General features: G+C 57.6%; 1 protein-coding gene across 1 annotated transcript in view; it reads left to right on the top strand.

Annotated features, from left to right (window-relative positions):
• The window catches only part of RPTOR (regulatory associated protein of MTOR complex 1), a 315386-nt gene that overhangs the window by 204871 nt on the left and 82699 nt on the right, over window positions 1–27816 (top strand). Inside the window, 6 exon segments of the mRNA XM_047708089.1 lie at window positions 4417–4517; window positions 5043–5187; window positions 17999–18074; window positions 22997–23045; window positions 23048–23097; window positions 27297–27380. Coding sequence (XP_047564045.1) covers window positions 4417–4517; window positions 5043–5187; window positions 17999–18074; window positions 22997–23045; window positions 23048–23097; window positions 27297–27380 — 505 coding nt within the window.

Here is a 27816-nt window from a genome sequence, read left to right as displayed (position 1 = left end):
ACCTTCCGTGGCCCCGTGCCCACCGCCCTTGACCCAGATGGCCTCCAGAGCGCGCTGGGTTTTGACGTTGCTCACTATGCTCTGATACAGAAAGGAAAACAGAAGCAAACAGTTCTGGGAGCGATTTAATTCTAAGTGACACGACACGCGAGGAGAGTTAACTCAGTCCGACTCTGCCATCCCAAGAGTGCGCCTGCACCTGCCGCGTGGAGAAGGTGCTTCTCGGACACGTGGGTGGACGGGTCGGTTTGCAAGATCCCTGCGTCTGTCTGAGACCATTCGGCAGACGGCTGTGTCTCTGGTTTCACGAGCTTAGTGAGAGAGATTAGTGGGGTCCAGGGTGATGGCATGGGGGCGTGCACTCACCTGCTGGTGACGGTTACAAGCTGCAGATTCTTTTAAACACCTGAGTGCACACTGACCCTAGCCTGAGAAGGACTGGCCTCTGTTGGTCCCACTGGCTTGGCCACCCGCCCACCAAGACAGGGATCTCAGCAGCTCTGTGCCGCAGGGAGTGTGTCATCTCTTTACCCACAGGGTCCAGCTGCTGCCGGGTCACCTCGTCTCGATTGAGGACGACCCGGCTCATGTCAGTGACGCACTTGGTCGGGGTCTGGAGATAGACCTTGGTCACACTCTTGCATGAGTGCCGTCCTGTCGCCCACTAGCTGCCCGCTCCCCTGGCCTGAGCACCGGGGGCCCAGGGCGGGGAGGCGAGGGAATGGGGGTTTGGCTTGTTCCCCATTGCTGAAGTGGGGTGCACACCGTACCTGCATGCACGCACGAGACAGGAAGAGCCTCCCCACGGTTGTATCTTGGGGGTTTATCTTCTGCACTCCCACCTGCACAGCCCGTGTGCTGTTGACTGTGGGATTTGTCTTGCCTCCTCACTTAATGTTTTGAAGCGTGCGTTTCGCATATCCTTGAAATATTCATAAGCTACAGTCTGCTAGCTTCTAGTAATTTCACGCAGTTGTTTTATAGTTTACTTATTCATTTCTCTCATTTTGGTAACGTTTCTAGCTTCTGACTTTTCACCCTGTAAATAACCCGGCATGTCTCACGGGCCCATTCCTTGTGTCCGGTTTCAGGCTGGTTTCTGGAAGCAGACTTGCTGCGGTGGTTTTAGTAGGTTGGGCTGGTCCAGAAGGGTGGTGCTGGCTCCACGCCCAGAGCATCGTCCGAGGCCCGGCGTGTCCCTGACTCGTGCCGTCCAGTGGTCGGGTCGGGTTTTTCTTCTCCTGTGCCGATTTGTCGTCCAAAGCGGGGGTGGAGGTAAGCAGCACTTCCCATAGGCCACCCAGGCGAGAGGCCTGCGTGCACGCCCTGGCCCAGCCTCCCACGGGCCCACCTCCAGGCTTTTAGTCCAGTGAAGAGGCTGCGCCCACCACGGCACGTGAATCCCAAACCTGCTCACTAGTCCTGCACAGGTCTGTCCTGGACAGTGAACAGATTACTGTTGGTGTGTAGTCGAGAACTTGGCCGGCACAGAGAGAACGCCTGTACCGTTCCCAACAGGAGCATCATTGTTTGGGGCGGAAGACAGCCACACGCGGTCATCTCAGGGTGGGTCCCGCTCCCCCGGAGAGGCTGACCGTGTGACTTCAGTTTAGGGCTGGAGTATGTCGTCTGTCCGCCTCGAGGCTGCGATTTGGCTCACGGGCAGCCAGGCAGCCAACCAGGGCTCCGAGGTGGCCACCAAGGCCCTGGGGCTCTCCCAACCCCAGTTGGCAGAGTGCTGCGCACCCCGTCACATGCGGGTACTGGAGGGGACATGGAAGCCCCACCTTCCGTACCTCTCCTGGACTCTGCCCCGCGCGTCCCTCTCCACACTGGCTCCGATGGCTCCTTGTAGTTCTCTCTAGTGAGCCATAACCACGAGCGTCACCGCTTTCACTGAGTTCTGAGAGTCCTTCCTGGCTTTGGGGGCCCGTGGCATTTGCAGCAGGTGTCCAAGGTGGGGACGGGCCCTCCACATCGCAGTCTGAATAATGGGCAGAGATAAGCTGTGATGAGACGTGGAGGGTCACCGTTTTCTCCAGTGCTTGCTCCTTGCACACTTCCGCTATCGCGCGTCCACTGGTCCTGACGGCGGCCCCAGCCTCGGGATGCGGCCCTGCAGGCGCGCGTCTTCTCGCCCCGAGCCACCGTGCAGAGGCCGGCAGAGCTGCAGCGAGAATCCTTGCGCACAAGCGGGACAGCGCCACTGCGGAGCGTCGTGGCTGGTGAGCCTGCGGTGTGTTGTGTGCAAGGGTTTCGGTGTATGTGTTCCTCCTCTGCACATGCAGGACCCAAGCCCCAGGCTAACGTGTCCGGGCTCCCTGCCCGCCCTCTGGCCCTCTCGAAGGCCCCTCCTCCCCATCAGCCCCTAGTGCCGTGTTCCTTCCAGGGCAGCAACCCAGGTGTCGGCACTGGCACTCATGGGCCGAGAAGGAGGACGCCAGTGAAATGACTTCCCGGGCTGTTTGCTCGGGTTTCATAGCTATCTTCTCTTGGAGGGCGCACCCCACGCTCACCCGGCTGCTGCTTGTTGAGGGCTGGCGGTATTTGCTCTGCTGTGCTGTCCACAGATCCTTGCCTTCCTGCTCCAGGGCCGAGGGCAGGCCACCGGGCCACTGGCATGTGCTGTCCTTTTGGAAGGGGACGGTGGAGAAAGGAACAGCCATGCAGGCTGAGAGGGGGGGACCGTCCTGTTGTCCTTGTGCTGAGTGTTCGCCTGGAGGCCTCGACTTCTCTTCGGTGGTGGAATCCTTAGGCCCAAGCCACAGAGCCAGTAGGAGTGGTTATTGTGGCCCTCGGGGGGCTCAGCTGGGCGAGCGTCTGACTCTTGGTTTCAGCTCAGGTCGTGATCTCAGGGTCCTGGGATTGAGCCCCGAGTCTCCTTAAGATTCTTTTTCTCCCTCTTCCCCTGCACTGTGTCTAAAATAAATAAAATCTAATTAAAAAAACATTATTTCCTTCTGTCCCCACCACACTCTCTCCCTAAAAACAAACCTTGCTTTCAGGGCACCTGGTGGCTCAGTGAGTTAAAGTCTCTGCCTTCAGCTCAGGTCATGATCCAAGGGTCCTGGGTCCTGGGATTGAGCCCCACGTCGGGCTCTCTGCTCAGCGCAGAGCCTGCCTCCCCCTCCCCACTGCCTGCCGCTCTGCCTGCTTGTGATCTCTCTCTGTCAAATAAATAAATAAAATCTTAAAAAACAAAAACAAAAACAAAAAACAACCTTGCTTTCTGGGTTAGCCATGCCAGAGCCAGTAGCTTGACTGTGTTCGCAAAAGCCTTCCAGTTCCCACACACTGGAGTCTCCCTGTGGACACACGATTTTTTTTTTTAATTTGGGAAATGTTTTTCAAGAGTTCAGACTATTGGAGCAATAATGCTGCCTTCAGATATTTTGCCGGCCCCTCCTTTGTTTCTCGTGTCCTGTCACTAAGGCCACCTGAGGAAATCGGGAGCATCGCTTGTTCCTGAAGGAAGAGCGGTTGGTGGAAGGAGGGCGCCCTCGCTGCCGCCCCGTGAGGGAGCTCCCGCTGCCCGTTGCCGAGGCCGCTTGGGCGTCGTTCATGCAAAGATGGGGCCACCAGGCGGCCACTATGATGGAAATCCCTAGTCTGTTCACTCTTAGGAAGAGCAGGGGCCACACTTCAGTCTCTGAGCCGGATTGCTGTGAACGTTTCCCTTTTGGGAGAAAACACAAATGAGCTTCCCGTCGGGTCTAATTAAGCATGTCACACGCGGGGCCGGGGCCGCCGCTCGGCAGACACAAGCCCATGTCCGGGCTCTGCCCGACTCGGTCTCCCTCTGGGTGTGACCGGCCTGTGCTGCAGCATCTCCTCAGTGAGGCCCTCCGTCACCTCACCTGTCGCGGGTGCCCTGGACCCTGCCCCGTGGGCCTCGTCCCCGCGCGAGCACAGCTGTGCGCGTTGAACGGCTTACTGTCTGTCCTCCCCGGCTGACTAGGGGTCCCCCCGCCCCCCGATACCTCCCAGAGCCAGAATTGCACTTGGCCACAGAGTCGGGCTCTGGTATACGATGAGTGAATGGAAGGTGAGTTGACCCCAGAGGACGAGCCCTCCTTCCCGGCAGCCGGGTTGAAAGTGCTTCCGCAGCCTGGAGCCACAGGCCTGGGCCGGGCTTCTCTGTATAGACGCCAGGGGCTGCCCTGGGGGCCTGTCCACGGCCCGTGTCTTGTACGTGGGGGCTGCAGGAGTGGTGTATGCAGCCGCTGGGTCCATCCCCTGCATCGGGGGCGCCCGGGAGGAGGGAGGGGAGGCTGGAGGCCGTTCTCCCAGTGTGGCGAGCCTCCCCAGCCTCACTCCGAGCTGTCGGTCCCCCGTCTCTTTCCTTCCCCCGTCTCCTCTCTCCAGCCCTCCACAGTAGCCAGGTAGTCACTAACGGAAGCGCCCCGTGTCTCCTAGGATTCCCGGCCGGCTGAACGACCGGAGGACGCCCCTGGGAGAACTGAACTGGATCTTCACGGCCATCACGGACACCATCGCATGGAATGTGCTCCCTCGGGGTGAGGCGGCCCGGCTGGCCAGCTTGGGGCAGGGGCGGGCTGCTGGCTCGCAGTCGGGAGGCGCCTACCCTTGCGATGAGCAAGGAGGTCTTGTCAGTGAGGAAAGCTGAGGGGTAGGAGGAGAAGGAGGAGGAGGCAAGAGCCCCCAGAGGTTTCCATGGGTCACGGCGGGTCGGGGACCATGAGCAGCAGCGGACACTAAGCCCCACGTGAGCTTCCGCTCTGACATCAGGGTGTTCGTTTCTAGGTGGACTCAGGACTCACTTTTCTTCATAAAAATTGGCACAATCCAGGTTTTTTAAAACCAGATTTCTTAAAAGCTGCTACTATAAGACTTGTATTTTTTCATTAGTGACTGGCTGGCGTTTGGTGTTTGTGCTTGAGTGTGTGTGTGTGTGTGACCCATGGGCAGTGTGCCCGTTAGTCCCAACCTGCTTGTAAAAAGTTCTGATGGATGTAAATTTATGTGTTTGGCTTAAGTGCTGGAATCACTGAAATACCTTTTCCTGTTTTATCTGCCCTCAGATCTCTTCCAAAAGCTCTTCAGACAGGACCTGCTGGTGGCTAGTCTCTTTCGAAATTTTCTCCTGGCAGAAAGGATCATGAGGTCCTATAACTGCACCCCGGTCAGCAGCCCACGCCTGCCCCCCACTTACATGCACGCCATGTGGTAAGTGTCCCGGCCGGGCCGTACCCGACGGTGTGACGTTCTCTAAGTGGCTTGGTTTCTGTCCATATCTATGGCAGGACGAGTTTCATGGAATGACATGAAACATACAGGACTTGCCACCAGCTTGGAGACCCAGGTGGTGCTGACGAGTAGGTGAAGGCCTACGTAAAGGTCTCTGCACACAGGACGCGTGAGTCTCCTTCCGGGGCACAGGTGCCTTGGCAGGTCTTTGAAGATGGAGCGGGACCACACGTCCAGACATAACCCATCCCGTGACCCGGGGCCGGAGAGGCTTGCCCGTGAGCTTGTGGCCCTGCAGGGACCGGTGCAGGGAGGGGAGAGAGAGACTGACGGCTCGGGGAGACTGCCGACAGGGCTCTGGAGCACCAGGCCGCTCCACCAGCCTGAGACCGTCGGGTTCGTGACCAGTTAGTATGTACACTTACGTCACGGGAGCACACACGTGCGCACAGGTGAGGTCTTTAGGACCGTTGGTCATAGTTTCCCCCAAATGGGGCTGTTGCCGCTTGAGCCACTAGGAACAATAGTAACAAGGGTACCATCGTGAACTCTCTTTAACTCCCGCGCTGTACCAGAAGGCATCGGTTCCCTCTGTTTCCTCGCTTCTGTCCCACGGGCGGAGTCCAGGGCAGTATGGAAACGGGATGCCCGCAGAGGAGTGAGTCCGAGCTGTGTCCGCCCGTGGGGAAACCCTAATGCAGACACTTAGAAACAGCAGGTCACTCGTGCTGTGTTTTCACAGCCAGGTTTATTTCCACTAGTGATTTTTTTTAAAATATGTGTACGACCGCTTTCCCCAGCACTGAAAACCCAGAGAACCAGGGACAGGTTTGTAGGCTCACTGCCCTCATCCACTGAAGGGAAATCAGGAAGGAATATTCTGGTCTGTGGGGGGAATTGGGGCGTGCCGTACTGGGCACAGCAGCGGACTGTCCACGGAGAGCCAGAACACGCCTCATCCGCGCCTGCTTCCAGAGTGGTCGCGGGGAGCACAGGCCAGGGCGGAGTCCCTGCACGGAAGGAGGTCACGTGTGCTCACAGAATGGCGAGCTGCCCTGCGGGGCCGGGATTGGGAGAGTGTTCGAAGTCTGTCCTGGTACTTAGCCTGAATCATTAGAGTGAAGACCGACGTTTCTGGAAGATTGGATCCTCAAACAAGCCTTCTCCATTAGGAAAAGTGATGTCTTAAATCCTGTCTCTTTCTTCTGAACCGGGTTTTAATAAAACATCTATTATTAAGAAAAGGGAAGAAGGGGAAAAAATCACGCGGGGTCAATGCCTTATGTGGTCTTAGGAGGAAAACGGGGTAAGCTGCAGGAAATGGGCACCACACCAGCTGCCTGGTGATGCAGCTTCCAGGCCACAGGGCCCCACTGGCCAAGCGGATTCCTCGCGGGATGGAGACGTGAGTGGGCGCAAGGCACCGACTGTCGGGGACGTGGCCTGCACCCTCTTATCCTCTTCTACCCCAGCCCAGCACAGCTCCCTGAGAGCGTGTTCCTGTTAGTGTACTTTCCTCTGGCTGCAGAAACACCTCCTGGAAGACAGGCTCAGTGGCTCGTGCTAGAGAAGACGCCAGAGACCAGGACCAGAGTAGCGAACAGACAAGACACGTGGGGCCGGAGCGACGGCAGCTGGGCAAGGAGGCAGTTGCAGATGGCCGGCCTCCACTCGTCTTCCCCAACTGCTTTCCCCAGGATTGGCCTCTTACAGTGTCTCCGAACTCTGGAGTTTGTGTAAGAGCTGCTTAAGGTCCAGAGGTAGCCGCGGCAGCAGCACCCCGTGGTCCCGCCGTCATTTAAGGACACCTTTTCTTGCTGGCTCTGAAGGCCGGGAATGTGGCCCTCTCTCCTGCGAAGGTAGCTCCTGTGAGTCTCATGAAGCCAATCTGCGTGTGTATTTACGTGTCGTGCATAGAAACATGAATCACACAGCGGTCCACAGAGGCCCAGGTGAGCGTGGGGAGAGCCTCACGGTATTGAGGCAGGCGGGATGGCTAGCAGCTGTCTGTGTACACCGGGCTGTCCTTTCTCGGTCTGGCCTCCCTTCACAACTCATGTCCCCTCTGCAGCTAGAACACACCCTGGAGATGGGTGTCACCTGCTCAGTCAGGCTCCACGGCCCCCCATCGTGCAGAGCGCCATCTGGCCTGCCGACCCCCCCCACTCCCCGTCGGTGGATTCCAGCCGTGGCAGGTTGGACTCGTCCCGGAGCTGGCACATGGCACCAGGCACTGTCGAGGAGGCTCCCGGACCAGACCTGGGATGGGAGGCCGCAGGGTTGGGTGGAGAGGAAGGTCGACCAGCAGTACGGTCTCGGCGGGCCTGCTCGCCTGAGCCTCCACCCAACGCAGCTCTGACAGTGGAGTGACCCTTCAGAACAGCTCTTGTCACCCTGCGGGGGCCAGGCTGCTGTGCCGGCTCCAGCTATCTTATGGGCTTCCTGTCACTCCAAGGGACCTTTCCAAGAGGCAGAAGCATGAAGTGGAATTAGGTCTCCTTGAGTCCAACTTCCTGGCTCCTGTCCAGCCTGTTTCCTTGAAGCACATTTTCTTTCTCATCCAGAAAAGTGAGGCTCTTTCCAGCTGCTTCATGGAGCTTGTCACCAGACCCTCAGGTCCATCACAGGGAACGCAGGACGGTCCAGCCCTCAGGTGCTGGGAGTGAATTTTGTTCACATAGAAGTGAACGTAGAAGTCAGACTATGACGGTGCCATCCCAGTGCTCCCAGGCTGAGGACAGATGCCACTCTGCTGCCTTGTGATTGTCCCCTCGGAGGAGTCCATCCAGCAGGAAAAGCGGGAGGGGCTGGAGACACACCTCCACTCCAGGACCCCCTTCACTCTCCCGCCTGTTCTGCTGTGCATTATGGTCTTTCCGTAATGTAGTTTGATGAACATCTTGAAGGAAAGGTTTAAGGTAAAATCTCGGGAGGAGAAGCGTAAGCACTCCTTGGCAGCCACCGTAGACGTGAGGGTCGGCCTGCCTGTCTCCAGCAGCTCTGGCCCTGGGGTGGCGGACCCTGCGGATCGGCTGGAACTGGTGGTTTTGGTTTTACCTTCATGGCCAAAGGAACTTATGTGCTTTAGATTTTCTTTTTCCTTCTCTTTTTGAACCTGAACCTTAAGCCTATGTGTTGTGTGCCATTCCGGCGTTTCACATGAAAGCCAAGAAGCCATTTTGTCAGCTCTCCACCTGGTGGGACGGGACAGGTGAAGCATCCGTGGCTCCCACTGAACCCAGGCTTAGCCCAGGAAGGGTGACTGGAAGCCACGCCCTCTGCTGCAATGCAGGGGAACACGGAAACCAGCTGACCAATTAATGAACCTTAGGAGAAACGTTGGCTGTTTCCCTGACAGATGCATTCTTCTGTTAGAAGCAGAAATCCTGCGGTCTGAGGAAGGATCGGGAGTATACGTACCTGTCGCGGAACAACCGCATTTCCACACATTGAGTGGCTTGAAGCACACGTGCTTATGTGTCTGTAGGGCGGGGGACTGGTCTGCTGGGGGTCTCACCGGGCTGCAAGGACCCACAGTCCCTGCCATGTGGGGTCCCCCAGGCGCCTCAAGCCTCCTTAGCCAGCAAGGGCACGGCAGTCCACACGGTGTGACATGGCAGCAGGGACAGCGTTCCCTTGGCTGAATTCTGTTGGAAGTCCATTCCAGGTCCGTGCAAGGGCCCCCCCCGGGAGGCAGGCATCCCCCAGCTGCCGTCAGAGCCTGTACCATGAGCAGCATCTTGCTGAAGGCAGACAGCTGGAAAGTCCACAGGGATTATGCGCAGAAGGCAGGGTGTGGACGGGTGAGAAGACGGTGTGCCGCGGTTTTTACTGAGGCAGAGGCACAAACAAGTCACAGCACATGATCAAAAGGTGCCGGATACGGAGATAATCACACCAGAGACTTACTCGGTACGTCCTGTGGGTCATGAGTTGTAAATGCTTTCCACGCGCTGAGTCGTGCCCCTCGAGACAGGTGTCATTGCCAACAGCCCCACTCTGCAGGTGAGCACGGGAGGCACAGGGAGGGGAGCGAGTGGCTGGACGGCAGGGCCCGGCCACCACAGGCAGCACAGCCCCTGATGGCTGTGTGCGGCCTCGTCAGGAAGTATGTGTCCACATACGCAGGCTTCAGGACGTCAGATGGGACATGGGTAGACACCAGGTCACGACATCTCCATTATCTGCCAGGAAGCTTGTACGGCACCTGGGAACGCGTGTGATCAGACACTGTGGTGGGGGAGTGGCCCTGCGCCCCGCCGGGTGAGGAGGGGTGGGGTGGCCTGGATTCCACCGGAAGGACCTTTTCGCCCACGTCCCTCCTATAGCTCAGGTTCAGCTCCGTCCCCTCCCGTGTTGGCGTGCAGCCAGCCTCAGCTGTGGGGACAGAGCCCTGGACCTCTCTCTCCAGCGGGACGTTGGAAGCGGCCGGGCAGCAGCAAGCATTCTGGAGCCTGACTTGTCCTGCTGTGTCCCACCAGTGGGTGCTGTGGAACCACCCCACCCTGCCCTCCACCCTCGGTCGTGGCCCAGCTGGCCTCAGGCACCCTGAGCCCTGCCCCTGCCTGCACCATCTGCCTTAGGCCCTCCAGTCCCTGCTCAGGAGGGTGATTCGGCAGGTGCTGAGGAGAAACCAAGGAACATGAGACACAGAAATTTTGATAAAGCCGTTTGTCAGCATTTTAGCTGTGAAAGGGAAAATTGGGACTAAACCTCATACCTAACAGAGCAGGTGTGTGGTTAAGGTACGTGTACTTGAAAGGGAGTAAGCAGTCTTGACGTTATGTTTGTGAGGATTCCTTACCCCGAGCAAATGTGTTGAGTGACAAGAGCAGACCCCGAGCTGTAGCGACAGCAGAATCCTATCCACATTATGACAGATGTTATGCGCAGGGAGACGGGGAGCAGAGCAGCGACCCAGGGCGAGGGACGTGGGCCCCTGCGCTGTGGAGCAAAAGACAGGCTCTCCATTTTAAAAGTCAGCAGATAGTGATTTTGTAATTTTAAGTCTGCATGTAGATTTGTTTTATGCTTTTGAGATACCAAAAGCTATTTTTTAACAATTGAGTCATTATGATTAAGATGTTATTTGTCAAAATACAAAACTGGAGACAGAAGAAATTGTTGAGTATTTCTTTGCACAAAACAGGTATGACTGGTAAACTCCCGTAAGGTTTGGTGCCGGGACTTGGTCTCACTTGATACGTTTCAAATGTTGTGACAAGAGCTCATTAAAATTCCAAGTTGGAAATCATTCACACACATTAGACTCCGTCCCAAGTTTGTACGGCAGATAGGATTGTCCTTGGAACAACCCGTTGTGAGGAGGCCTTGTGCCCCTGCCAAGCACAGGGCAGTGGGTGGCCTCATAGAGGTCATAAAAAGCCATTCTAGAAAAGTATGAAATAATGCCCGGATACCTACTGAGTGTCAGGTCCTGGGGACCGGCCCGGGAAAGACCAGCCCGGCCTCCTTCCTCGTGGAGCTTGGACACAGCCAAGGAGCACTCGTAAAGAAAAGCCTTACTGTGGAGGGATGGGCCCTCGTCAGAAGGGGGCTGGGGGCTCGTTGACCCTGGACCCTTAGCAGAACCTAGGAGGCTCCTGGCAGATAGCCTGCTGGGCGGCTTCCCCACAGAGCTTCCCGTCCGGTCGCACCAGCGCTGCCTGGGAACACTGAGTCCCGACTCACCTCCCTGGGCTTGTAGACGTCCTAACCTGGCCAAGCAGCCCATGTCCAGCGCGAGCATAAGTGTCCTGTCTGAGCCCAAGGAAGCACAAGTGGGCAAAGCCCTGTGGCACGCCGGGTCTAGATGTGGAGACACCGAAATATCAAAAATGAGGTGTCGCCCCAGAGGGACTGCAGCCCGTAGAAGGGGTAGTTACACCACACGTTCACGGCGAGGAAAGAGCACCCACGGCTCACAGAACCAGAGGATCCCAGAGGATGTGATGCTGGGCCAGGTCCTGCAGGCGAGAGGAGGGGTGTGGTTGGGACAGCGGAGAAGTGGAACCCCTGGGAGCAGGGGGCAGGGGTATCGCTGTGGTTGGAACCGCGGAGAAGGAGCCTCGTGTGCTGGTGGCCAGCAGGGCAGGCCAGGAGCCGGCGGGGTGGGGGGGCGGCCGTGGCTGCAGAAGACGTGGCATCAGAAGCGGCCGGGATTGAGTCCCGTGTTGGGCTGCAGTCCCCATGGTGGCTGTGTGGCTCGATGTGCAGAGCCAGATTTTGGGGTGTTTTATCTGCTGAGATGGACGGGGCCTGGTGACCAATTACATCCAGAGTATGAAGGACAGGCAGGACCAGGGGACCTCTCGAGGGCTCTGCCTGGAGCGCCGCACAGGTGCTGCCACCCAAAACCACCTTCAAGAGCAGGTGCACTTGGCGGCGGGCGGGCCTGGAATGGGCTCCGGATGGACCTGCCAGCGTGCACCCAGCAGCCCCTGGGAGTGTGAAGGTTCAGGGCAGTCGACAGACATGTAGGTGACCATGTGCATCGTGGCTGTTTATGGAGCACCTACTAAGCGCCAGACCCTTTACCGGGCACTTAGCATGCATTGTCTTACTAATCCTTGCCACAGCCTGGTGACTGACACTCTTTTCTCAGCTTAGCGCGTAAGGGAACAGGCTTGGAAAGCGGGTGTGGTGTGTCGGAGCCATTGTCCTTTCCTGGCCAAGAGGGAAGACTTGGCATCCCTGATTTTGGGCCCCACCGTGAGTGCGGGTGGTGGGACAGGAAGCCGCAGCTCCGGCAGTTCAGGACAGGTCGGAAGGGACTGTGGGTGAGTGACCCGTCAGGCCTTGTCGAGAGATGGGACGTGGCCTACCCGGGCTGGGGTCAGGCTCTCGCACAGGCCCTCGCTCCAGTGGCAAACATGGCCTCCGGGTCAGATGGGCTGGCATGGCACTGCACGGGGTCCTGGGGTGCCAGCTGTTACCTGTGGGAGGAGACCACCGTCAGGGGTATGGACCACAAAAGGATGGCTTTTTAGGAAATGTGCTGTGGGGCACAGAGTGGCCTGACCCCTGAAAGCACATTGTCTGGGCAGAACTCAGGGGCAGTGAGCCACGAAGGGCTTCAGGCAGCAGGAGTGTCCTTGTAACCTGCAGGGTCTCTGTCGGTCCTGTGGGAGCACCGATGAGGGCACGGGAGGGGTGAGGGGCAGAGGCCCAGGAGGGCCACTGCCCGTGCCAGGTGCTGACCTCCACTCCAGTGCTGCTCCTGATGGCAGTCAGCGCCCACAGTAAATTTTTAAAGAGCAGCCAGAAATTCATATTTTCACTTACAACTTCCTTATTTTAAAATGTAGATAGCCAAGGGCACCTGGGTGGCTCAGTCGGTTCATTGTCCAACTCTTGATTTTGGCTCAGGTCACAATCTCAGGCTCATGGGATCGAGCCCTGTGGGGGCTCTGCACTCCGCGGGGAGCCTGCTTGGGATTTTCTCTCCGTCTCCCCTGCCCCCGTGCACGTGCACATGCCTTCTCTCTCTCAAATAAGTAACGCTAAATGCGAGCATACGCACGTGCAGTGATCGCCAATACAGGACTTTCAGAAACCTTCTGGAGGTGCACACCAAACCCATGGGGGCCCTGCTGCAGCTCGCTGGGGACACTGCAGGGGCCGCAACCACGGACACCCTTGGGGTGGAGGTGGGGATTCAGGGCCCCGGTGTCCCCTGGGTCCCTGAAGCCTGGTAGCCATCAGCGGGGGGCGTGCATGGTGCTGCCGCCTGCCCACGTTTTGGCGTGGTGGCCAGGGCTCTCCTTCTAGGGCCTGTCCTGCTTCACTGCACACATCCAAGGGTCCTCTCCAGTTGGGATCTGTTTTTAAAAGGCTTGATACCATGTCTTCCTACCCTGATACACTGAGAAATCCCATGTAAGTAAAACTATAGGCTTCCCTTCCAGACATCAGTGGTGATGGGATTCTAAGGAGGAAGAGCATGTCTGTGTAACTCACGTTTTGTCTGGAAGGGTTTTCTAATGACGGTAGCAGCCTGATTCTGTAGCTAGAAAGTAAACATCAGTCAATCCCATTACATGTAGAAAATTTTACCATTAACTGACTTGGATCAGGAGCTGAATGTGAAATGAGGCTCTAGATTTCAAGAAGGAGATGCTCGTAGGAACACGGCGAAGCAGTAATGGCCAGAAACGTCATCTGGTTGATCAGTTGCCCTCGGTGACACTGTGGCAGTGCAGGCCCCCCCGGCTCCGGCGTCTGTGCCGAAGCAGCACCATGGTCCCGGCTCCTGGACGAGCAGCAAGCCTTGCTACGGGACCCACCATGCCAGCGCTCCCACAGCTGCTCCCTCCCATCGCTGCCACCAAAGCATGTGGAGGCACGGGCGTTTCCAGCTGGGGCAAGTCCCTTGAGTGCACAGAGAATTAGTGGTAGATAGACCCACCACCACCCGCATTGGGAGTGATCCCAGTTTCTAAAATGCTTTTCCCAAGTTCTCTGTCCAAAGTGACTGAAGTCCTAGTCCCCTTGTGCTGAGCAACTTCCGTGTCCGCCTGTGGCTTTCCCGTGGGGCCACCTTGGACAAGCCTTGCTCTCTGTTCACACCCAGGGGTGGCGAGAAGACCCACACAGAGGGTCTTTGCTTGCCGAGGGTGCATCCATGGTGACAAAGTCTCGGTCCCACACACACCCACACACTGAGATGCGGCGAGCGCACAGGCGGGAGGAGGGCGGAAGGTCAGGTTTGCTTCTTGCCGCCCTTTGCGGGTTGCCGGTCCCAGACGTTGGGTGTGAGCCCTGTTTGGCTCAGTCCCTGCATTTGCTAAGACGGTTTCTAAGTAGGCGCTGCTTCCCGGACTGTCCTGGTGCTCCAGCTGACTTTAGCAGGAAGACCTCAAGTTCTGCCATGCTGCCTCGTTGTAGGTCTCAGGAGGAGGAAACCACCTGAGAAGGTGATGATCTCTCTTTCTTTATGAAATCGAAGTCAGAGGTCAGAAATACAGGGCGTAAATACCGGGCCAGGCAACGATGTGGGGCTGCAGCCTCTGCCCTGCTGATACAAATACACTGATTCAGCCACTGTCCCCTCCCCTTCCCCTGCCCCTACCACGGATAGAGCTAGTGGATGCAGTGCGGGTTAGTTGGTAGCAGAGAATCCCATGGCTTCATGAAGAAGTCTCTTTCTCTTTCCATGTAACCTGAGTGAGCCACTGGGCCCCAGGCCTCCGGCCGCCCCGCAGTGGCTAGCCCCACAGGCAGTGCTCATTTCTGCTGTCGCCCGGTGGCTGGGAACGCGGCACGTGTCCAGCTCACACTCCTGTCCACACAGAACGTGGGGGAACAGGTGGAAGGGCAGGTGCAGAGGTAGGAGAGCATGAGGCCCAGACACTGAAAGGGCCCTGCTCAGCTGTGCTCAGGTTCTGCCGAGGTGACTGGGTGCTCGCTGCTTGCATGGGCTTGCAGCAGAGCTGGTTTGGAGACAGAACACGGAAAAACAGTGCCCCTCACTCTTTCTCCCCCTCCTTGTAAATAGGCCAGAGTGTGCACATCCCCGGTAGCCCAAAGCCGAGCTGCCTCAGCTGTCAGAGAGAGCACCTGGAACGAGTAACATGCCGTCTAGTGACCGCAGTCCTTGGGTGGTGATGGAGAGGTTGCACTGTGAGCCACGGGAGGAAGGGAACAAAGCCGAGCCGAAATTGAGGCTAAAGCACAAAGTAATCTGCATTTGCTCTTGGCTTCAGGCAGGGCGCTGATGACGGGCGCTTGGCGCTGGCGCCTATGGAATATTTGATGTGAAGCCATCAGGGACGCATCCTCCTTCACTTTCGATTTCTGCAGGTCCTGAAAGCTCGCCTCTCTCCACAGTAAAAACCTGTGCTTTCTGTTCCCGTCGAGGGCGCCTCTCCCGCAGAGCCATCGTGCAGATGGAGGCCGCGTGCTCTTGGAAGGCGCCCCCGCCAGCCCCCTCCTTGGACTGCTGCCATCCGAGGCCCGTTTCCTGAAAACCCGAGCTCTTGCCTGCATGGCACGTTTTCTGGGCAGTGACTCATCGAGCAGCCCACAGCGCAGGGAGCCTCTGCTCCACACCGCTCGGATCGGATCAGCTGGCCAGGCTGTCGCTGCGCCCCTCCCGCCGCAGTGCGGCCCCTTCGCGGGCTGTAGGAGGTGTGAACGCAGACACCCTCCCAGGTTGGCGCTTGCTGGGGCGCCAGAGCGCGCAGAGCCCAGCAGCCCACCGCCAGGGCCTCAGACTTCCCAGGACTCACGTTCCCACTCTCCCTGAGTGAGAACCCGAATTAAGACTCCAGGTTCATTTTGATCTTACCCTAGAAAATGCAGCCGATTTTAGGCAACTGATGAGATTTTAGGCAACTGGCGGAGAGCACCAGTCTCGTGCTGCTGGGCTTTCATGGAGCTCAGGTCCCCTGAGCAGGCCCTTTCCCCTCATAAGTGCCAGGAGCCAGAGGCCTGAAGAGGATCACCGGCCTGCAGCAGCTCCACGTGTGCTGGCCATCACCTTTGACCGTCAGGTGTCCCTAGGTCTTCAGTGTTCTCCTGAGTGCTGCCATGTTCCGCACCATGGCCCAATTCCCCTTTCTCTTGCACTCAGACAGCTGTGCCCATCTGTCCATGGCCCAGAGCAGCTTCTCTGCCTTGCTCCCAGCGAGCTCAGTGGCTCCCCTGTCCCAGGGCTCCCTACCATGTTTGCACCCCCCAGAGTCCTTGTGAACAAAGGAAACGTCCCGGGCTGCTTGATGACTCGGTCCCTGAGGGAGGGACCAGCCCTCGCCTCTGGAGCTGTCGGGCCCCCTGGGGCTGATGCAGAGCATGCTCTCGGGAAGGACTGTTGCCCCCTTCGGCCCTGATGGGGCTCCATGGGCTTTCACTCTTTGGAGGGACTTGGGGGAGGGGGGCATCAGGAGACCGCCTGGCGGCCTCTCCCAGTGCAGCCTGGATCCCCCAATATTCTGTCCAGAACACCCAGCCAGGACCACGGACAGCTGCCAGCGACACCCAGCCAGGACCACGGACAGCTGCCAGGGAGAGGGACGCTTTTTTTTTTTTTTTTTTTTTAAACATTTTATTTATTTATTTGAGAGAGAGAGAGACAGTGAGAGAGAGCATGAGCGAGGAGAAGGTCAGAGGGAGAAGCAGACTCTCCGTGGAGCTGGGAGCCTGATACGGGACTCGATCCCGGGACTCCAGGATCATGACCTGAGCTGAAGGCAGTGGCTTAACCAACTGAGCCACCCAGGCACCCAAGGGACGCATTTTCACTGCAGGCTGCTTCTTGCCTCTTGATCTTGCGGAGCTGGGGCTGAGAGGACATGCCACCGGCTCTCCTCTCCACTAGGGTCTGGTCATAGGCGCACCCATAGCCGCTGTAGCTGACCACTGGGGCCCGGAGCCAGGCTTCGCGGCCAGTGCCCTGGACGCCCCCCGCGCCCAGCTTGTGCACACTTCCGTCCACCTCTTGAAGTTCAGAGTTTTATTAGATTAAAGTCAAGGATGTTTGTGGAGTTTAATTGCAGTAGTTGACTCTGCTTCTGTGTGACGAAGAACCGGTATCTCCCTCCGTGCTGCTGAAGAACCGCGTCGCCTGCAGCCTGGGCACTTACTGACCATACGGGAACCAGTTATCGCCTGTTTTTTGAGGCACTTTTGATTATGCGCTGATTGCCTCTTAATTAGGTTGGTGGGAAAGGCGCACTCGTTCAGTCTTGGCGGGGCAGCTGGACTGCATTCCGTGTATTTCAGTAATGACAGAGAGCCCCGTAGGCTTTCGTTTGTCTTCCACATTTCCTGTGTTTCTGGCTGTTGACATTTTTCGTTCCCGGTGTGGTCGTCTCCAGGGACGTGGAGAAATGGAGCCACTTGTCTCATAATCCCGCCTCTCGGGAACTTCCCTGGGAGGAGAGGTGGCCATGCTGAAAGCCGGATCCGTGCGCTGATCCCCATTTTGTCTCCATGAACAAGGGAAAGGGCAGAGCAGGGGCGAAGGATCCGCCGTGTCCATGGCTTCCATCTGTGGCTGTAGAGAAAGGGAGGTGATCATCGCGTCAATTTAGAACTAACATTGAATGCCGTGAGCATTCCCCTCCCATCAGTGCCCCCACCAGTGTGCCTGCTACCCCAGGTCTCCCAGGGACCCTGCAAGCGGGCACGATTGTTACCCCTTACAGATGGGGAAATGGATTCCGGGGAGCCAGACCCAGAGCCAGGCCAGCAGGTGCACTCACCATTTTGTACATGTTAGGAGCCAGGTCCTGATGCCTTGAAAGGTGGTGACGAGGTGGCCAGGGTCACACAAGGGAGACATTTGCTGTCCCCTCAAACAAGCACTGCCTGCCTCATCCCTGAGTGGCGCATGTTGGCAGAGGTCTGGGGCTCTGTGCTGAGGAGGGTGGTGGCACAGGCCAGTCCTGACTCTGGGCAGGACGGGGTGCTGCTCAGGATGGGTGTCCACAGACGGACCCGCCTTCTCCTGGCGCCATACTGGCCATTCCTGATGAAGCACGTGGAGTGTTTGTGTGTGCCACTGCCACTGTCTACCAGCGATGCCACAGCTGCTCTGTGGGTGTGGACAGGCTATCGCAATCCAGTGTGGGGCTGAAAGTACAGTGCAAAGTGAGGCGAACCCCTTTATTTTTCCCAAGCTCTTGTGTAAATTTGAAGAGGAATGGTGTTAACAAACTGAGTAGCTCTAGCGGGCTGCCAGACGTCTTCCTGCTTCTGAGGACCCATGGCCATGGCTGTGCCCAGACGCAGCCAGGGCCCCTCCCAGAGAAGCGGTCAGTGAGGTGGGTGTCCCTCTGTTCTCTCGCAGGCAAGCCTGGGACCTCGCCGTCGACATCTGCCTCTCGCAGCTGCCCACCATCATTGAGGAAGGCACCGCATTTCGGGTGAGTCCTACAAAGGGCATCATGTGGTCCACTGGGGGGTGGGGGGGCTCCGTCCCTGGGCACCTGGTCCGCAGAACCCCCAGATGCTGCGTTGTCAGATTTCCTTCGCCTGCCTGGGAAAAGGTGCAGTTAGCAGAAGTTTGAAAGATTACATCAACCAGGGGTTCAGGATTTTGAATGGCAAGCTCTCAAGAGATGTCATCTTTTAAAATGATGTTCTTGTCAATCTGCTTTCCTTAATGCACGCTCCCTGACCCTGCGTTCCGGGCTCTGCCTTTTAACTGGAATGGATTATGGTTTTCCCCAGACTCCTGACTGGAGCCTGAGGGTGTAAAGCTCAGCCCTGCAGGAACATCTGGTCCCCGGGCCACCCAGCCAGGGGACTGATTCACCAGGGGTCACACAGCCCCTCACCAAGTGCCCCCCTTGCTCCGACGGCTGCGCGGCCTCGGTGTCTTCAGTCAGGACTCACGTATGGAGTTTGAGCACATGTGCCCCAGACCCAGCTGCCCCCTCGAGAGCCCTGAGGAAGGAGGAGAGTCACTCACGTCTGTGCATATGCTTCCTCTGACCCCCAAGGGTCAGGGGAGGCTTCCAGGTTTGGGAGGGCCAGGGCAGTGGAGCGAAGTGGCCTAGGCCATGGAGGGTGGGGTAGAGGGTCGGAGCCGCTGGCCTTCTCTCCCCACACCTTCATCTCTGACCCCGCCCAAGACTACAGGGGCAAGCTGGCTGCCTGGCGCCTCAGTTTCCTCGTGTTCCAGGGGAGTCGGGCTGGTGTGCCACTAACGGGGCACAGGAGGACAGAAGGAGTTGATACAGGCCAAGTGCTCACGTCAGGCGTGGGGGGTACACGTATGTGTGCACATGTGTGAAGTGTGTCTCTGTGGGGTGACTTTGTACATGTGTGCTCGTGCGTGTGCGTGCGTGCATATCTGTGTGGTACATGTGTGTACACGTAACTGCTCAGATGATCTCGATGCCCCCAGTGGGGGCGATGAGCTGAGAGGCCTCCCTCTCTTTTCTCCTGTTTCCTCCCTCTGTATTCCTTGACATTTTCACATTTCACATTCTGAAAAGTTGCAGACTACAAACTGCCATAAGAGGACCGCACAGTGAGCACCACATGTGCGGCACTTGCTGGAGCGCATCTATCCCTCCCTCCAGCTGCCTTTTTGGGTTTTTTGGTTTGTTTTTTTTAACGTGCTCGCAAGTTTCGTTGCAGAAACTTGCATTTTAAACCCTGAAGAGGAAGCTGACAGAGCCTTCACCCGGCCCGCACCAATGTGCTTGGTGTCCACCGAGGGTGCCCTTCCACTGGAGCTAAGCTCTGAGGCAGGGAACCGGGCTGGAGCAGTCTCAGGACTCCGTAGGGACAGCGGAGGCCACCGCAGCTGGGTGGCCCTCCCCAGTGCCTCAGCTCACCAGTGGAGGTCAGGGCCTGTCGCCACAAGCACGTTTGGAAAACCTGATACGCTTTTGGCTTTTTCTACAGCGTATGGTTTTACTTTGCACCCTTAGGGGGTCAGAGCTATACACTGGCGTGGTGACGGCACAGGCTCCGTGTTGCTACCGTCTGCTCCAGTGCCAGGAGTGTTTCTGAGGAGCTCACTACTTCGTTTCTAATCTGCTGGAATCAGTATTCTGCATGTGGGAATCATTTCCCCAAATTGTGACAGGGGGGGAACTGATGTAGACCACATGCTAGCGCTTTTATTTTGTTTTCACTTTTTCGGGAGCAGAACGTACACAGAGAAAATTGCACACCGTAAATGTGCGGCTTGAGGAGTTTTTATAAGATGAACACACTTGAGTAACCAGGCACCCAAATCAGGCGGCCACGTGTTAGAGGCCCCCAGGAGCCCCTTCCTGCTGCTTCCACTGCTTTCCCCGAGGAACTACTTTCTTGCCTGCTTTTGTGCACTTGGATAACAGAATGCGGCAGGATGTAGCCTTTGCGTCTGCTTTCACTCTGCGGTACGTCTGCCCCTGTGGTTGCAGCTCTCACCGAGGCGTGGGGCTCTCCAGAGGCCACGTGCCCCCGCCCGGCCAGAAGACACTCTGAGTCACCAGCTTGTGGTCCTCACAGGTGGTGCCGGCCAGGGCCAAGCCGAGTCCTGGAGCCTGAGGCTAAAGGAGAAATCAGTAATTCTGAGCTGTCTTCAGTTGAAATTTTGATATTTTGTTCATTATGGGTTTCCACTTTTTTAAAATATTGCCTTAAAGTGTTTTTTAGTCTCAATTACTGAGTTTTTCAGTGCTCCCTTAAATTTTGTTCTTGAGGTGAACGCTTCCCTTAGTGCAGCCTGGCCCGGCCTTGCCCGGGCGCTGCTAATTTCTCATTAGTTAATTAATTTCTTATGAGGGAGTGAAATCCTGGTCCCCAGACATGCTTGTGGTCGGCTTCAGTACACGCCGGCAGACGGCGTTCCGAAGCGCCCGGGTCCGTTCACGCTCCTACCCGCAGCTCGTGGGTGTTTCGGTCGCCCGACATCCTCGTAAAGACTTGACCTGTTCTACCCTTTTCTCCCTGTTTGGCTATTCTGGCTCGCTGTGAGGAGGTGTCCCACCGAGATTGCATCTTGTAGCTCCCTGACCGTCAGCCCTGTCGGGCGCCGTTTTGCACTCTCATTGGCCATTTGAATGTCCTCTTCTGTAAACCGCCTGATCAAGTGTGTTGATTTTTCCTTTATGTTCGGTGTCGCCTACTGACTTGCGGTGACTGTGTGTATCTTTGAATACAAAGCCTTTGTCACTCGTGGTGAATATCTTTCCTTTTTTCTTTTCCCCTTCTTTGTATTTCACTTCTTCCGCATTTTGTTTTTTCTTGAACAGAAGCTTCTTGTTTTAACATAATCCCGTTTGCCAGTTTTCCCTCTTGCTTAAGACTTCTGGCTTCCTGTTTAAGGAATGTTTACTTTGAGACGAACACCCCTGAGCAGGTGTTCTCTTTTTCTTCGGGAGGCTGGATTGTTTTACTTTTACCCTCAGACCTGCAGTTCGTCTGGGATTTACTCGTGTGGATGGCGTGAGGTAGGGCTCAAGGTGCGCGTTTCCACACACGGATGTTCCATTTGCCCGGTGCTGTTTTTGTTTTTGTTTTGTTTTTTAAAGATTTTATTTATTTATTTATTTGACAGACAGAGATCACAAGTAGGCAGAGAGGCGGGGGGGGGGGGAAGCAGGCTCCCCGCCAAGCAGAGAGCCCGATGCGTGGCTTGATCCCAGGACCCCGAGATCATGACCTGAACCAAAGGCAGAGGCCTTAACCCACTGAGCCACCCAGGCACCCTGCCCAGTGCTGTTTACCTCGAATCAGGCAGTTATCTTCGTGGGGCGCTTCTGGGTTCTCTGCTCTGCCCCGCGGGTCACTTTGTCCTTGCACAGGTACTGAGCGTGCTTGATCATGAAAACAGCTTTGACGGGGATTACACAGACCCGTCGGCGGGGTTGGGGGCGCCTCTGCAGTGTTGAGTCTCCCCCCGTCAGCATGACCGCACACGGTATCTTCCGGAATTCCCTTTACGGGTTTTCTGTGTATACATAGGGCTTATAGGTGATTTTGTGCAGCAGCTTTACTAGATTCATGACTTTGTTCTAATACTTTCCCTATAAATTACTGGCTTTGTCTTAAAACCTCCCTGTCAGATACCCCAAAACAAAGCCCAGCGTGTGTGTCACTTTCCCAAGGTCAGCGGTCGAGGATGGATTCTAGTCAGCAGTGGAAAGGCGCCCGATGAGAGTCAGCATTTGCCGGCATAGGGAGAGGGGAGGAGCCTTTGCACGTAGTGGGAAGTGTGGAGAAAGGACTTTCTTGAGGGGCTCAAAGAGCCTTCTGCAGGGGCTGGAGTCCTGAACACCGCGGCCAACTGCGGTTTTCCTTTGTCTCCTCTTTTAAGTGCTGAGGTCACCGCGAGGAGCAAATTGGTCCCCGTGTGGTCAGGAAGGCACCAGGCAGTGTAGGTGTGTCTGGACCCGGGATGGCAAGTGGGGAAGAGGAAGAAGGACGCAGACATTAACACTTCCTCTCCCACAGCAATGACAGCCAAAGGCTTTCTGGGTCCCCCGTGGTCAAGTGCAGCTCTTCGTGCCGTCTGCCCCGCCCCCCACTTTCCACCCTTTCCCTTGTGCCGGCTTTCAGGCCGCTGGGACCATCTGACCGTGGCCTGACCACGGAGCGCCCACTGGCTTCAGAATTGTCCTGGGAGGCCGTGGACACACGGCCCCGTGACTCAGAGCCTCCGCCCAGGTCTGTGTGAGCTGTCCTCCAGAACGCCCCTCTCCGGGCTCCGATTTCCCCAAATCGGCACAGAGCTCAGACGCAGTGGAGGTGATCTTGGTGGTCTGGCCCAGAACCCCAGCTCCGAGCCATGGTTAGATGCACGTGGGGCCGCTCTCACAGTGTTCTGTGGAGCGTTATTTGAAACGCTGAGCCCCGCCTGTGTTGGGGGCCGCCCTCGTCTGTCCGCTTCCCCACACTGTAAGCATAGCAAACCTCTCTGCGTGTTGTGGTGGCGGAGGCTCTCCCTTTGACAGTTTTGGGTGAAGAGAGGAGGAATGCTTGTCCTCTCTGCATGGAACAGTTTTTCCAGCCAGAAGCAACATGCGAACAAACATAATTCAAAACTAACTCGGAAGGAAGGGAAGGAGCCAGAATGATGTGAATGACCTGAGCGTCCCTCGGGGACCAGCGGTCTCCCGAGGTGGGGAGGGAGAGCTTAACAAGGCTGCTGTTTTAATCAGTTTGTGATTAATTCACACTTAAAGACAGGAAAGCCAGTTTGGGGCTCCATCCCTGTTCTCAGGCCGTCCCCCCAGGTTTGGTTCACGTGATGCAAGCTGACTTCGCGGGAGCACGGGTGCACCAGGGTGGAGCTGATCCGGAATGGCGGGTCCCTAACTAACGCGCCCTGCCTGTCCCACAGCATAGTCCGTTCTTCGCGGAGCAGCTGACCGCCTTCCAGGTGTGGCTCACAAGGGCGTGGAGAACCGGAGCCCGCCCGAGCAGCTTCCCATCGTCCTGCAGGTGAGCGCCTTCCAGCAAAGGAGCCGGAGCCCGGGATGCGTGTATGGGGTGTGCGAGGCCCGTGGCTGTGCCCTCGGCCAGGTGGCTCTTGGGGCACATCAGTCAGGTCCCTCAGAAGTCGCTGGGTCCCCCCGTGGACTTACTCCAGAAGGGCCTTTCTGGGGACGTCTGAGTCCCCTCCCCACTCTCACCTGAACACCGATCTGGGTTGCCGTCAGCCACCCTTCCAGGGGACCCGTGGAACGCTGCAGCGAATGTGCTCCATGCCATTGGCTCTTCTGTTTGGAAGGGCGTGAGCTGCAGACCCCGGGGGGAAGGGGCAGGAGCCATGAGCACATCACAGACGGCCCTCGTGGCCCCTCGCCAGGCACCCGTGGACTGCGGGCAGCCTGGACCCAAAGCCCCCGTCCTCCCTTGCATGGAGACCCGTGCCAGCCCCTCGTGTGGCCCGTGTCCATGCTCACGGAGGCCGCGGCCCACTAGTGGCTGGTAAGCTCAGTGTCATGGCTCTCATTCGGCTGATTATTTGGCTGAAGAGGTCAGACAGGAGAGGGTGGCAGAGTGCCAGCGTTCCTCCCAGGTGGGAAGAGAATGTTTTCCCAGAAGTGTGTCGGTGAGGCTGTGTCTGTGGGGGAGGCACGGTCGACCGCCTTGGGGTCCGCCACACCGCAGGCCCTGGAGACCATTTGCTGGCCATAGAACCGAGGTTTCACCGCGTCCAGGCCTGTGTGCCGGGACCCTCAGGTGGCAGAGGGGGCTGGGAGGCTGGATGCTGGAAGTGTGGTAGGCATGCCGCAGAGGCGAGCAGGGGTCCAGAGTAGCCATGGGACCAGTCTCGGCTCCGTGTGCATTATGGCTGAGCGCAGAGATCGCTAGCTTCCAGATTACTGGGGACTACCCCGAGTTCTCAGGGTGAGTGGTAAACAAACACATTTTCGGAGCCAAAACAAATAAGAAGAAAGAGAATCTGTCGTAAGGACAAGACACGGCTGACCGTGTGGTGGTTGCCAGCACTCCCTCCCTCGGCGCGTGCCCGCGGTGGCCGGCTGTGAACGGGCACATTTCCAGCGGTGGCCGTGGCACAGGTGGGACACACTGGGCTCCAGCCCTCCTGGGTCACCAGCATGTTCACCTGTGAGGGTCCCACTGACCTTCCTGTGATTTCCACAGAGCGGCCGAGTGACATCCGTCCTTTCCAAAGCGGGGATGTGATGCCGAGCCCAGGAAGTCAGATCCGGCTTCGGCAAACAGGCCTGCTGCGCGTGGCCTGCTGTCGACCTTTCTTTTTAATGTTCCCTTTATAATCCACACTCCCTTGGGGAAAGAGAGGCCTCGATAGATCCAACTTGCCAGTGCCGAAGGGAGGGGCAGCGCCCGGCAAGAGCGGAGGGGAGACGCTGTGTGTGATCCCTCAACCAGCCGGAAGCAGCGGGCTCTGCGTCATCCTGGCAGGCGGTCTCCTGGGCTGTGCCCGGCCTGGATCGATGCGGGAACCTTTCCTTAACAAGCAGGGAAGGACGGAGCGTAGACGGCACCGCTTCGTGTGCTGGAGCCCGTGGGGTCGGCCTCCCTCTCATTAGTTCAGTTAACGTCACCCTGCTTTCTCTTAAGGAGGTTTATTTTTGCCAAAGCCTGGGCCCCTTCACCCCTAAGTTATCCTCCAGGGCCTTGGCAAGTCAGAAAGTATTGCTTAAGGAAGGAGAATTTTAATGCAGACTCTGTGGCTTTTCCAATCCCTGTTACTTTTCCCACGAGCCAGAGGGAATTTTCTGTGCCCGAAGACGCAGAGGCTTTAGCTGATGACCTTCAGAGTCAAACGAAGTGTCTTCTCAGGCCACCTGATTGGCAGTCCCTCCTGTCAATGAAAGCTTGGAAGTAACTTTCCCTGACCAGCCCCGGGGTCTTTTCTTGCCTCTTAGAAGGATAAACAGAAGGAGTAGGAAGGAAGGAAGTCTCTCCGGCCCCACAGCACCACAAGGGGAGGAGCTCACGGTCTCACAGTGGATGTGACATCGCTGTCTGCTCCCCCTCGGATGGCCAGGGCCACAGAGAAGCCCCAGACGGGGAGGGAAGGACCCGCGTGTTGTCGGATGGAGAGAAGAAGGGGTGTCGCGGGCCGCCTTTGATCGTGGGCAGACTGCGTCCACACTCCCAAACCCAGTCTCCGGGCCCGGCTCAGCCTGGGTCACCTGGAAAGTAGCCCTCGCAGTGGACGGCATGCACCGAGCGCTGCCGCGGGCCTCGTCTCACTCAGGTTTGGAAATGAGCATGAGTCCTGTGTGGCCGCTGCCCCTCTGCGGCTGAGAACACAGAAGGCTACGGAGGTTATGAGCTCACAGCTGCACCATCAGGGAATGACAGGACGAAAACCAAGCCTGTGCGGCCCCGAAGCCCACGCCTTCCCGCCCACGGCGCCCTCCTGACCCGAGTGTCTGGCAGCAGTGGCACGTGCTAGCCACGAGTCCAGTGGGAGGGGGATCGGGTCCCCCATCACCTCTCTGGTTCCTGTTCAGAGACTCAGCACCCCTGGGTAACCGCACCTGCCTGGAGGCGGAGGCGTGGACGTGGGTCTGGGGCAGGTGCTGGCAAGGAAAGATGGCATTCCAGGGGCCGTGGACAGTGGCTGCTTCTCCTGCACACTTCCCGGGCCCTGGGCTGCCTGTCCCTCTCGGGACCCCTCCCCAGCTCTCCCTCTGGCCCGTGTTTACCCCTCACGGGAGCCCCGGCTGCCCCATCTCCTCACCCCCACTCCGTTCCACTCTGCTTCGCTCTGCATCCTTGCCCGACCCCAACACGATCCACACCCTGTGCCCAGGGGTCGTCTTCCCGGTCCTGCTACCAACTGTAGGAGCAGGTGACACCATGGGAGCCCTCTCTCCCTCACCGATGCCTCCACCCAGCTTCTCCTCCGCCAGGAGCACCACCCCGGGATGGCACACCTGGCCGCCCTCGCCGGCCGGTCCTCCCGTCCTTCTCTGGCCTCATTCCCAACCTTCTCTTCCAGAGTCTCCTTCCCCGAACCGCCTTCTTGCTCAGCCAGCAGGTCCTATGGTCACGTCCCCAGTGGTCTTGGGTCTCTTCCTCCCCATCAGTCGGGGTCACATCCACCCCATTCCACCCCTGATCCAGCTCTAGCCAGTCCCTCCCCCCAGCAACCACATTGGACGGCTCACTGGAAACCCCCAGCCTGGGACCAGTCTTCAGACACCCCAAGCTTTCCCCTCCCCTCTGCCCGCTGCCTGGGAACCCCACCTCCCCCCGGGATCTGGCCGCACCCCAGGTTGGGGGCTCGTAGGATTCGCAGCCTTACCTACCGTCACAGAGGATTGTTGCCGTCTGTCTGTCCCTACAGCTGAGCCATGGTGAGAGGGGACTCCCCGCCGTCCCCATGCGCCCCACAAGCGCCCACTGGGTGGCTGGGGACAACAGCAGACCGAAGGCTCCTTCAGCGTCTCCGCAGCCTCAGGTGTAAAGACCAGGAGGGACAAGTCGGTACAAGTGACCGTAGAGGTGTTGAGCGGTGACAGAACAGAGCAGGAGGAAAGATGGGGCGAGGGTCGCGCGCTCTCAAGAGCTCTGCCACACCAGTAAGGGAAAGCCAACACTTGAGTAGGAAAGTCAGGACATGTGTGTCACCTGGGAAATGGGCCACTAGCCCACGACAGAGGCTAATCAGCCTCACTTCCAGTCAAGGAAGTTCCGGGCCAAAGGCTGTTTTTACCTGTCTTTACCGAATCGGCATGGGCTTCTGGTGCTCAGCAGCTCTCAATCCGGTATCTAATCAAACCTCCAGGGGTCCGTTTCGTGTTGTCCTTTGCTGTGAATTAAGAAATTAAGTTTCAGACAAGGAAGTCATTTGCCTGAGGTCACGTCACCAGAGAAGACACGGCAAGCCCTCGTGTCAAAGCTACGGCGTTCTATTTAGCTCTGAGAAGAGATGAGGAGTGCAGTGATAGATGATGGTGATGGTGATGGTGATGATCTAGTTTAAATGTAGTTTAAAAGGATTTGTTCTGATACTTTCAACAGGGCACATATTTTAGCTGTTGAGGAAAAACTCAGAAGTGCGGAGAAAGCAGCACCTGCCGTGGGCGAAGGACGGCGTGAAGCCAGGGCAGGTGTGAGCCCGCTCGGCCCGCTCCAGGGCCTGGCACATGGCACGGGGCTCCTCGGTGACCGATCCTCTTCCTCTTCCTCAGGTGCTGCTGAGCCAGGTGCACCGGCTGAGAGCCCTGGACCTGCTGGGACGCTTCCTGGACCTGGGACCCTGGGCGGTGAGCCTGGTACGTGTGGGGCCGGCAGGACTCCTGGTGTGGGCGGGGGACAAGCCTCACTGACTGGGAGTGACCTGTCACCGGAGGGGCCTGTGTAGGGGGCAGGCCCTCGAGGAGCACGCGCCGTGCGGCCTCTGTCCCCGCAGCGTTCCCGGCTTCACACGTGCTCTGCCCTCTCTTCCCGCCATGAGGCTTCACCTCTGCGGACAGAAAGTGGTTCACCCCTGCTCACCCCTGCCTGAACCGAGAAGTGGGGTGCCCCTGCACCGAGCACACACCCATGCACCGACTTTACACTCTGGGGCTCAGCACAACCCAGAAACACTTTGCTGCTGACTCATTCTGCGAAAGAGTGGGACCAGCCATTTAAAGCGGAAAACACGGACAGAACTAGGGTCACACAGAGACCCATTTTCCAACAACTACATCACCAGGAAAGGAGATA

The sequence above is a fragment of the Lutra lutra genome, chromosome 16 (assembly GCF_902655055.1).
Source record: "Lutra lutra chromosome 16, mLutLut1.2, whole genome shotgun sequence".
In the NCBI taxonomy this organism is placed as follows: Eukaryota; Metazoa; Chordata; class Mammalia; order Carnivora; family Mustelidae; genus Lutra; species Lutra lutra.
The sequence above is the reverse complement of the archived record's forward strand: the minus strand, read 5'-3'. Positions and strand labels throughout refer to the sequence as shown.